The following is a 12,053-nucleotide window of genomic DNA, read 5'->3' on the forward strand; positions in this document are numbered from 1 at the left end:
ATCGTTTTTATGTCGCGCAATATCATTTAAGCATTGTGAAACATAACCTTCTGCCTGTGATTTAATGGTACGCCTACCATTATTTCGCCCCTCAGCCATTTAGGGAGTTTCCTTGTCATGTTATTGTTTATCAAGAAGCTTTCAGCAGGAAGGCCCAAGTCGCCTTCTTGCATCTGTTCTGCTGCATAACTTTTCCTAGCCCTAAATACTTGATCTAAACTATATCGCGGGATTTTGCGTGCCGAAACGACGATTTGGTTATGAGGCACGACGTAGTAGTGGAGGGCTCCGGAATAATTTGGGCCGCCTGGCATTCTTTGAGGTGCACCTTAACCCAAGTACATGGGTATTTTCTCATTTCGCTCCCGTCAATGTGCTGCCGCCATGGCCAGCACTCAATCCCGCGACCTGTGCTTAGCAACCCAACGCCACAGCCACTAAGCAACCACGGTGGGTAAATATTCAATCTGATTGACTAACTTGCCTATTACTCACCACTTTTCGGCGCATGGTTCGCTTTGTCTGTTTTACTTAACACTACTACCCCATTCGTTTCAAAGAGCCCCCTTCTGCATTCAGCTCAATAAGCTTTCGAGTATACTTAAGCACAATCCAGTGCCGCATTCCCCACCTTGTCCTTAGGAATCCCTTTTGCGTAGCAGGCCTGTGCGACCCTCTCCAGAGCATTCTTGTTCCTTGCGGTCAGAGAAAGCCAGCAACCACGGGAGGCAAAATGCAGAGCCGTTGCTTCTCCGATGCCTGACGACGCACCTGTCGTGAAAAGTGAAAGAGTGGTCACTTCAATCTTGCAGCTCAGGTGTGCCGGTTGAGAAGGAAAACACATCGTTCACAAATTTTGTAACGCATGACGCTGCTCGGCCGCGCTAAAAAATGTGACGGGAATTCTTTCCCAGTCCGTGATAACTGGCGTCGTGTAACAGGGAAGTACTATATTGCTGACGACTGCTGTTGATAGCTGTTTATCCGAAGCTGTCGTATATTCGAGCGACTGCCACGATAATATACTCGGGCTTGCGCATTTTGAGCTGCATTCGCTTAACAAAACATAGATCCAAAGGCCACCGGCTAGTGATTGCCTGATAAGGTCGCCTGCCTAAGAACTTCATTTTGTCTGTCGGCGTACTACATTGGTGTTCAAGGCGGCGAATGGGCGCCTCCAGGATTGTGTCGAATATCTGCAACCACGCTCCCCAAGTGCTACTGCACGCGTTTCAGGTTGGCATTCGTTTTTTTTTAATTATTTTTGGCTGGTGCGTTTGGCACTTCCCGCTAGAGCCGCCTACACTTGTGGCCGCTCCGCGTGGCAATAGCTTCAGGTAACGTCAACGAATCGTCCAACTAACCCGGAGGACGCTATGCGACCCATGCTGCCACTGAGCTATCGGTCTGGATTGAAAGTCTAATACACGTACCGTAATAGTACAATGGTCCTTCGAGCACACTTTGGTGATAGCCTTGCAGTTATATACAGAAATAACTGTACAATTTTAGTTGTACATAGGAAGCCTTGTTGCCGTGAAGAGTTTGGGAGGCTCGGGCAGCAATTCACGTACACGTGGTAAATGAAAGAGTGTTATCACTTTGCCAGTTTTTTATAGGGTGAATGTTTGTGTGGAATCTGGTACTTAACGCAGTATTTGCTTGGATGCGAGAATTTACGGAGCAAGCAACACTATATTTAGAGGTGGGCGAATGCCTCTTTTATTTCGAATAAAATCGGATACGAATAGCAGCTATCGAATATCAATAGTCAAATGCAGACACATATACACGCATTTACAGAGGGAGTATATATACTGGTGTTTTTACGTACCACACCTGTAATGACTATTGCAAGAAAGTCAGCTAACTACTCCGAATAGATGATCAGTGTTATATACAAGATCACCGATTGTCATTAGGAAAACTCGGCAAGTCAGCAGCCTCACACATGTAAGAAAGACAAGGTTATCGTGGGTGCGTTTGTGCAGTGCGTGTTTTGCCTTAGGCTGTACGATGTCCGAGATCGGTAAACATTTTTTAGTATAGCCACACTTATGGTGTTGCTTTTATCTGTGCGCAGTAATATTCGTAGGCTAACTTAGTGCTTATTTTTTCCTTTGAAGCATCATGACACAAAAAGGCCTCAAATCGCCTAATTTCACGAGAAAAAAAAAACGTGGTCAGATACCCATTTCATGCCAACCCCAAACTGATCGCAGGTCTCCAAAGAAAACCGTCCCTTCAAAACTGCATGAACGGCCTTTCAACAACCAGAAAGTCTGGTTCCAAACAAGCTTCCAAAGTAAGAATGCCTGCTGTGTGACCAGCTTCACGAAATCTCTAAATAAATATGTGCCAAAATAGTACCGGAAGGTGCGGCAAAAGATTAAATAAGAAATACTGAAAGAATTGTGCGCCGTAGACGCGTATAATGGGCCAGATGCATGGAAAACATCGCATGGTTGTAGCGTAAGATATACAACTTCTACATAGCTAGACGGCAATAGCACTACACCCAAAATCACAGGCTTTCTCCGCAAATTCTAGGCTTTCTCCACGAAAGAAAAAAGCAAAGCTTGCATTGCCAATTTAATTGCTGCCGTTCTTCAAGAATTTGGCGCTGTGAGATCTTTCATAAATAACGAAGCGTTGTTTAACAGACAAAGAACAGCAAGCGGACTTAGACAGCCGGTTGTGAAACAGTTAGTCGGTTGCGAATATTCTAAAGAACCGATTAATTCATTTTCAAATTCAAATCGAATGGTACGCACAAAATATTCACATTCGTATTCGAAACTTCGCATATTCGTCCACCCCTACAATAATCGAAAACGGTTTTGGAAGCTGGTATTGAAATACTTTCACGTTTCCGTTACCTGCGTTGACCTTTATGCTTAGCATGCAACAAAAGCGTGAAACCTATGTTGAGATTAGAAGTTCACTTTTGCACGATGTTCCCATGGGTATATTGATCTGAAATATAATTAGACATTCATGGTGGCAAACAAACCTGTTCACATTTCACGGTGCCACAAAGATCTTTGGTTTGCGTTTTTTCTTGTGCAAACTTTTTCTATGTGCACCAATCAGATATCTCCAGGTTACTGAGGTGGCCACGGTAGCGTAACCATAATTGACAAAGTGCCCTTCATTTCGCTTTTGGATGTTTACCAAACACCGATATTTCTGCGAATCCGTGTTGAATTTTTCGTGTGATGTTGAGATTTAAGTGGTGTAAAAGTTTAGGCTGTTTTGTATAGCATTGCCAAGAATACACAGGACAGACAGTACTCGTGCTGTGCCGTCTTGCTCTCTGTCATGTGTATTCCGCTACCTTATCCTTGACGTCGTTTACGTTTTAAGAGTTGCGTGAAAGGACTACTTGTATATTAGTACTTGTTCGAGTAGGCTTATTTAATTAAAATGAAACTTAATGACGTAATCGAGGAAATGTTTGCAGAGCCGCCCAATTTTTTACATTCGTTTCTCAGTGGTCGCAGGCGTGCATCCTTAACTGCTGTTTTCTTGCAGCATGCCATTTATGAATAGTAATCATTGCCGTACTGGGTTCCTTATTGCTTAAGACGACGAGTTAGTTAAAAATACATGTTCTGGTGCGTACAAGTAATTTCGGAAGGTATGCAAGGTGAATTTCTGACGTGGTTGCATGGACTACCTTAGTCATATACCTGCTTGTGACTGACCTATCAGTAAATTAATAGCTACTATACCGAATGACCGAAATGTCAATATCAAAAATGTAAGCTGTTCATTCCGGTTTTCAAGACTAATTAAAAATAATCTGAGGCGGATGATTGCAAGCTATTTGTGTGGAAACTCACTATTTAAATGCTATCCACATTGTATAGCTTTAGTGAAAGAAATGTGGATCATAATTACAGGCTGTCAGAGGGCGCATGTATGTCAAGATATTTACACATAACAGGAAATGAAGCGATGTGGCACATACAACAATGACAACATGCGATGGACCTTAAACAAAGCATGAAATACAACGTCTGACTCGGGCAAGAACATCTTACATAATTACGAAGGTTTTAAGCGTTCGACTGCGATAGATCCCGACAGCTGACTATAATGTGCTGTACATAAGACGCTGTGTTATCGTAATGTTACCCATCGCAACCAGTACAAATTGAAACATAGTAAAGCAGAAGAATAACAGGTAAAATTGTCATCCACCCGTATGTTACAAGAAGCTGCAGAGGATACCCACACGGGTTTCCCAGTAACAAAGATTCGTAGTTCAGGAAACGTTCGTCCTGGTTCGGGATCCCAGACCAAGATGAATGTTTCCTAATCTAGGAAGCTCTGTTTCTCCGAAACCCGCATGAGTTTTCATTGTAGCTCCGTGCTGCATACCCACCCGCCGCGGTTGCTTAGTGGCTGTGGTGTTACGCCGCTAAGCCCGAGGTCGCGGGATCAAATCACGGCCGCAGCGACAGCATTTGTATGCCGGCAAGTTGCAAAAAACAAACTGATGCCCGTGTCCCATGCATTCAGAGGACGTCAATGATGCGCTAGTGGTAAAAACTAATCCGGGTTCCCTTCTACTGCGTGCATCATAATCAAATCGTGGTTTTCGCATGAAAAAGCTCAATAATATAATTGGTGCTACATGCGGGTGGATAGCATTTTCTCCTTTCTTGAAGATTCCTCCACCTTGCGCGATTCCGCAAAATTCGTTTTCCACAAAGCATGAGCAGTTCATGAACAAGAAGATCAAATTATAGAATTACGCCAATGAATAAATTTGTGGTATAATCGTACAAGACACTAAGGAGAAAAAAATATTGACACATTAGCATATTTACATATTTACAATATTAACATATCCACAAATGACTAAGCATGCGAGGTACTAAGCATAAGTACTGTATGTTTTTGAATACACAGTAATTGCGCCTCGTTACCAGGGCATAGGACAGAGGCTAAGGTTAGTTGAGGATCTGGTGCCTGACTTTATTATTTCAGTGAACTGTTGGAGGAATCCTGATCAGTGAAAAATAAGGAGGCGACTGAGGAGTTCGTAAGATACATTGGCCTTGTACAACGCCATCGCACTTCTCATTCTAGTTGAAGTTTGCTTGCAAAGAAGGTAGTGCACAGCCTGACATGAACCCGCAGGCAAACTGCTTTAAGCTTGGCGGCTGTTCAGAGACGAATTATTTAAAGAAATCAATTATATTTCCTTCTGCGTACTTGTATTTCAACGCACTGTTTGACTGCAGTTCTGTAACTTCTAGTTGAAAGGATCCTGACAGTGCATGCAAACACATGCCCGCGAAGTGCACTTTGTTACATTTGTAGATTCTTTTTCTTGGCGTCAAGGTCACAGGCTCGTTTGTAAAGTTGCGTGTGCAGATCTCCCAGGATTCCGGTCACAAATATAAATGGAAATCTTTAGCTTTGTCCAGAAGCCTTTGATGTACACGTGAACGTTATGAATGAGGTGGGCCTCTCTTGGGAGCTTCACATAGAACCAATTCATGTGGTCCGTTTAGTTGACGTAAAATGCCAGTTTCCAAGGCCAATCGTAATTAGACTGTAGGGGCTGTTCATGAGTATTCTGGACAACCAACTATTCAATTTCCCCGAAAGTATCATGAACCAGGGTCAACTTTTTCGCAGCTCAGCCATCACACTGTCGTTCACATATCAACGAGAAGAAAGGGGGTTAACCGAGGGGCCCGATTTCTATTAGTCACATCAGAAGCCAACAAACACTGACACCAAGGGCAACACAGGGGAAGTTGCTTGTGCTTAATAAGTGAAATAAAGAAGCGATAAATTAATGGAAATGAAAGTGGATGAAAAAACAACTTGCTGCAGGTGGGGAACCATCCCACAACCTTCGCTTTTCGCGTGCAATGTTCTACCAATTGAGCTACCGCGGCGCCGTTTCTCCTATCCACATTCTTGGGTATTTATGTTTCCTAGTACAAGCATGGGAGTGTTATCCAGCGCCACCGCCCAGAAACCTTGGTGGTGAATATGGAACACGCTTTTTGCCGCAGGCGTTGAGAACGTGATATTTTTTTTTTGGGGGGGGGGGTGAAGGCAACCGGTTAATAAACCCACACATGCTACCTGAAGGCATCAATCATACCGGATTGGAGACCCCGTTTATGTAACGAACGAGAAGAAAGGGGGTTAACTGAGGGGTCCGATATTTATTAGTCGTATCATAAAAAGCCAACAAACACTGGCACCAAGGACAACATAGAGGAAATTATCCGCCATGTTGACTCTTTGATCGAGAGGTCACGTGTATGGAAATTTGTGCCGGGAAATGGAAGTACTGCAAAATGTAATTTTGCGTTTTCATCACGATGACGAAACTTGACATGACCTCCAAATTTTAACGTATAATACATGTTTTTGCTGTTTGGCAGCTATATTGCGACGTTACCGCTTCAAAAAAAAAGTGAGCGGTAGCGTACAGAAGCCAGTAAAATGACGAGACGTTCATTTGAGCGATCGCCAGTCGTTTGTGCGCAGGCGCGAGTAAGAGCGGGCATGAGAGCCAAATTCTGGGGGCTTTTGATTCTTGAATATATGGCTCTGCCTAGGCACTACGGAGAAAGTTTCTTAGCGCGTGTTGTATTCGCTTGTCCCCTAGACATTCCGGCATAGCGAAGGGCGGTCGAGTTTGTTTAATCTCCGCCACTGCCTGCCCGCACGGTGAGGAGTGAGCACGGACGCCCCATTTCGTGATTGATGTGTCTGAAGGGGCAAGTTTCTCACTGGTGTTGTATAAGTCGCGGGTCGCTTTCTTTGTCACGACGATAGATTGGCGGAGACATGTAACCGACAAATGGAGGCATCAGGAGAGCACCTGATGTTAAAATAAAGCTGGCGGTGCAGAATCTCTAGGGCACCCAAGGGGTAGCGGGGGGACCAAAGCTGGAAGCAGGACGGCACGTGGGTTGGGGCCGCTGAGGCCGAAGCGTGCCACGACGCGTTTGTATAGAAAAGTGGCTCTCTGAGATAGCGGACAGCCGATCCTACATACCCCTGGCACGCGCAGGCCTCGGTGAGCCCAACCCAGCCCAGCCTCGTTATCCCCGTCCCTATTGCCGATTTGGTGCCCTGAAGGCGCCGCCAGTAATGCGAAATAATTACGGGATGTTGCAGCTAGTAAAAAACATGATTGAATCAATATAGTTACGTCCAGCCGCCAACTTGTGACGCCAAGTTCGGCATTACCGCGTCCCTAGACTTCTTCAAAACCAATCGGAACTTTGCCTCTGAAGGTACATCGGACAGACTTTCTCGAGCCTGCGTCGCTGGTGCAAGGTCAGTCGTCGTTACCGGCGGCCTTTCAGCCACTTGCGTTCAACCGCCGTTGCTAAGGTGCTCTGCCTTTTATATTTTCAATGTATGCGGCCGAGGCTCTACTACGGTCGCAAATGCTCTCACATAAACATCTGTGATGGTATTTACAAGGTACATGGCCGTAAGGCGCGAGAAAGGTACGATTCGCCATGACTGAGTTTCACCTACTTTACCACGCCGGCAGCCAGCGTCCGAGCGTAATCAAGCTCGCCCCCACTCCGCAATGCCGGCACGCCTAGGGACAAAAGCCTACAACAAGCGCCAAGAAGCCTTCTCTGTAGCACCTAGGCTGAGTCATATATTCAAGGAGCAGAAGCCACCAGATTTTCTTTCTCGCGCCCGCTCTTACTCGCACCTGCGCACAAACAACTGACGATACCTCAAATGAACGTCTCGTAGTAAAATACATCTGCAATTTCGCGAATATGTGGTGGCGATGGAAGTTAGGCGCCATGCCAGCTTGCTGATTGGTTGAAGTAATATGCCGTGGGGAGCGTCACAGGAAGGGCTGTTTCGTAAATGTCAATTTGACGTTGCGTGACGTTGCGCTGGGTCGCGATTGCAGAAATTTCCCGCCTTAATTTGTGGTGCAACGAGCCGCGCGAATTATGCTAATGAGCAGCCATATGCAATGGCCTCCGAGAGGAGTGCGTACCGCCACATTTTCCCCACCGTTTAGTGCCATGAAATTTTTTTATTCATAACGGGTGCTCGTAACGTTTGCATCGCCCTTGGGTGGTGTTGACATTTGTGCTTCGGACCACCATTTTCCAAAAGAACGCGTTTACATAAAATAATGTTGATTTAACATAGAAAACATTCTGCAACGTTTTCCACTTTTCACTGCTGCGTTCATATTGTAATCAAGATTATAGCCCTTTCGCACAATAAGTGATGATAATGGTGTCTTTTTAATTTACAAAAAGGAATGTCCGTAAGGTGGCGCGTAAAAGTTTCCTTACGCGGTACGAGTAACTAACGAAGTGAACAAGAGATGGCAGATCCGGCGCTTGCGTCGCGCAAGGGGATATTTATGGCGTACGCCTTCTAAGCCAGCCGAGTTGGTCTGAGTCACTTGAGTTTCACGAGATAGCAACGACGTGGCTTAGAACGTGCGCGCAACCACTTGTAGGCTGCGTGCGTTGGCGCCAGCAGACGATGACTCATTCCGTTTCCCGGTGACACGCATCCAGCTAATGAAGCAGACGACGGCTTGTTCGCAGCTGACGGCGGACGCGAGAAGCTTTTTCGACGGATAATCATGAACTTTGAGCTCACTGCTTTATTTTTACTGTAGATGAAAACTGTTTTGCTTTACCGAGAATTTTAATTTCAGTGCCTTCATTTCGGTTTCTTAGGCAAAGCGTCAAGTTTGCGTCACATTACGAAAGCAAAAGGGGGGCATCGACGCCATTTTGTACGCGTCCCGTCTACGTCACGCATGGAAGAAAGTGGCGGAATGTCCAGAATAGAGCGCCTGCTCAGATGGAGGCCTCCATCGTTGCTCAGCTCCTCCGTCTATATCATTGGTCGCATTTTTCTCTGGATGCTTGTTCCACTTGGGTCGTTCCCTGCAAGGCATGGGTTCTGCACATTGGGCGAGTTGTCAGAGGTTCATAATCCAACGTCAGCACATTTAGGCTACAGGGATACTTTGGCCGAACAGACCGTTGTCAGCGATAAGAAGCGACATGTGTTCGTCACATTTTTGACCCATGCCTTGCCCGTGGGTACATTGCCCTGTTATGCGGGCTTCGTTGTCGATGTATCAGTGGCATTTTACGCATGAGGGTTTGCATGCATGTGATTGTGCATGAATGTGATCGCATTGAGGGTGCGTAGTCATCCTTGCATGCCAAACGCGGTCGAGCTTATTGGCTCAGATGACGCTGACTCCCGCAAGGAATGGTGAGTTCCATTTGCTAAGGGCGTGCTATGCTGTTCTCTGGTGAAACGCGGAGCGTGGTCATTTTATTTGCTCCAAGGAAAAGCACCAGAAACTTCAAACAGCGCTTCTTCCAGCTTTCAGAGTTTGAGACCCATATACGGCCGGGTCATGCGGTCTCTGCCGCTATGTTCCCAAGCACTGACCTTGCTTCGAACACTGCGTACTGCGAACACAAACAAGCGGTAGGTCATCGGACGATCTTATCACAAAAAACTAGGAGGTTTTACGTGCCGAACCACAGTCTCATTATGAGGCACGCCCAAGTGCAGGACTCCGGAAAATTTTTGCCCCCCCCCCGCCCCTGGAGTTCTTTGACGTGCACCTGGTCTGAGTACCCGGGTGCTATCGCATTTCGGCGACGTCGAAACGCGGCCGCCGTGGTCGGCATTCGATCCTGCCATCTCGTGCTTAGCAGCCCCACACTCTGCCCACTAAGCAAACACGGCGGGTAAAACATGCATCGGCGAACAAAAGAGAAAGGTGCACTCCAACTCAAGCTAAACTTTGCTTTATCTCTGACATGAGAACTGACCCCTTTACAAAACAGTTTTTAGCCTCCCTTTATAAGTGAAACATATGCTTGCTTAGCTTCTGAAATGATAACAGACATTACTGTGAAATTTACTGCAACACGAACCGCAGCGCACACTTATCGCAAAAGCAGGCAGCAGAGCAGCAACACCGGGCACCTTTCGGAGGGGCCTGCAACACTTGCCTCTAAATTCCAATATGCTTGAGAGGATTTCTCACTCATGCGGTTCGCCCAACGGACACGCATAGCGCTACACCGCGATTCGATGCCACAATCCAGAAATTTGAGTGCGGCATTAAGCGAATGTGCCGCGGCGATAGCGAAGCTTTTCTTTATTTACAGAGCTTCAAAGGGTTTCGAATGTGTATCGAAAAAAAAAGTCAACCGGGAGTACTAAAACCTACCGCGTACTTTGACGTTTTTATCATGTGTTGGGCCATCACAAGGGATTCGATCGCGTTGCAGCATGCTCCCTCCTATTATTTCCTTCCACCATGCTTCTATGCAAGTAGAAGGTTTCAACGAGGCAGTGGGTTGGAAGACACTCTCCGGAAGACGAGCGAAAAAGGCTGGCCCTGTCTCCCCTCCTGTCCCGGGCTCCAAGCAAGGAGTCCTCGCTCGCGCGGGGCCAGTCACCGCACGTGGCCGGTTTTATAAGATTATGAATCGGGTAGTAAAGGCTTGGCGCATGCTTCCCACGCCCCAGGAGCACATTAAAATTGTGTTATGCCCCAGAGGCGGCTTGAATTAGGGAGAAAGTTGGTCCCACTTCACGGGCCAAAGCAATCACCAAGGCGGCAGGCCTATGGGTGGAGCAGAAAATGGATGATGTTTGTTGGCCAAACGTTACTCAAAACATTTTGGTGGCCAGCACCTCCCCCCCCGCCCCCCTTAGAGAAAACGGAGAAATATATGTGAACAGCAAATCTATTACCGTGCCTGGTAAAGCCCATGAAGCCAACGCCTAAGAAACTGCTCCTAGCGATACGTGCAAGGGGGTTATTAGAACCATGGACATGGCCGATGGGTCGGGAGCCCTTGGAGAAACATTCTGACCGCAACCCGCTAGTGCTCTGCGTCAAGAGAATCAAGGATCCTGGATCAGTTATCATCGTCTGCGACGAGCTCCGTGTGCCGAACTTTGTGAGATACGGACTGTATTGGTGTGTTGTTGCGCTGTTTTCTATACCGCAAACAATTTGATGTATGCTACACTTCTGGCAAAATTGGTTATCAAGCAGACGTCGGCCTGGCGCCTGGAACTACGAAACGTAGGGGCTGCGGTTTCCGTAACCCAAGTGAATGGCTTGTGTGTGAGGCGAAATAAAAGTTGTGCGGTGGCTCGCATAAAACGGCTGAGAAGGCGTGCAAAAAGCAGTACTAAATTCCATACGCGGTCCGAGTGAGACGTCAGGAGCGCGCGAGAGAACAGCGTACGAATACACAGGTGACTGAAGGGGAGCAGCAGGTGGCGAGCGGTCACCCCAAATCCAGGGAGCGCTCTCGCTCGCGCAGCCGCTCCCGCTCCCGGCAACGTGCGCCATCTAGACTACGAGGACCACGCAGAAGCAAGAGCGGCTGCCGCTCCAGGGGGCCGCAGGTGCGCTTGTAGTCTGGTGGAGGTGCTCACTTCTGGGCCGACAAGGTCGGAGCCAAGAGAAAGGTGCGGCCCAGCTGTCGGAAAGAGAGATTCGCAGTCCAGAGAGAGACAAAATTGCATCGTTAGAAAAATAGAATAACAGCCTGAGGGCGGCGATGGATAGGCTTACACTAGAGCTACTTAAGCTCCGCAGACAAATCACTCGTAACACAAGTCCGCTTCGTCTGAGCGTCCATCGGCTAAGGAGGTTCCGAAGTCTATGGACGTGGTAAAGCTAGAAGTCGGCGCCCACGAGTGTCCGGGCCCTCGGCCAGTCGAAACATTTGCGAACCAAGGCGAAGCCTGAGATGAAGGAGGCTCTCTTTGCCAATAACGATACCATCAGAGAAATCAACGACCGCCTTAGTCACATTCAGTGTAGCAAGGAGGAATCGGGAATCAGGCTGCAGAAGATTGCGACGTATCTTAATGGCCCAGTCAGGCACGTATCCAGGATTTTTTTGGGGGGGAAGGGGGGAGGAGGGGGGGGGCAACCCTAGGTAACTTTTATAAGAAAATGAAGGGGGGTGACCTTTACGTGTACAAACGTGAGTAATGCCTACCGTTTGCCA

General features: G+C 47.1%; 1 protein-coding gene across 1 annotated transcript in view; it reads right to left on the reverse strand.

Moving 5' to 3' along the window:
- The window catches only part of LOC142574367 (meso-2,3-butanediol dehydrogenase-like), a 67,648-nt gene that overhangs the window by 37,361 nt on the left and 18,234 nt on the right, over nt 1–12,053 (reverse strand). Inside the window, exon 2 of the mRNA XM_075683468.1 lies at nt 632–771. Coding sequence (XP_075539583.1) covers nt 632–771 — 140 coding nt within the window. The remainder of the gene's footprint in view (nt 1–631; nt 772–12,053) is intronic.

The sequence above is a fragment of the Dermacentor variabilis genome, chromosome 3 (assembly GCF_050947875.1).
Source record: "Dermacentor variabilis isolate Ectoservices chromosome 3, ASM5094787v1, whole genome shotgun sequence".
Taxonomy (NCBI): Eukaryota; Metazoa; Arthropoda; class Arachnida; order Ixodida; family Ixodidae; genus Dermacentor; species Dermacentor variabilis.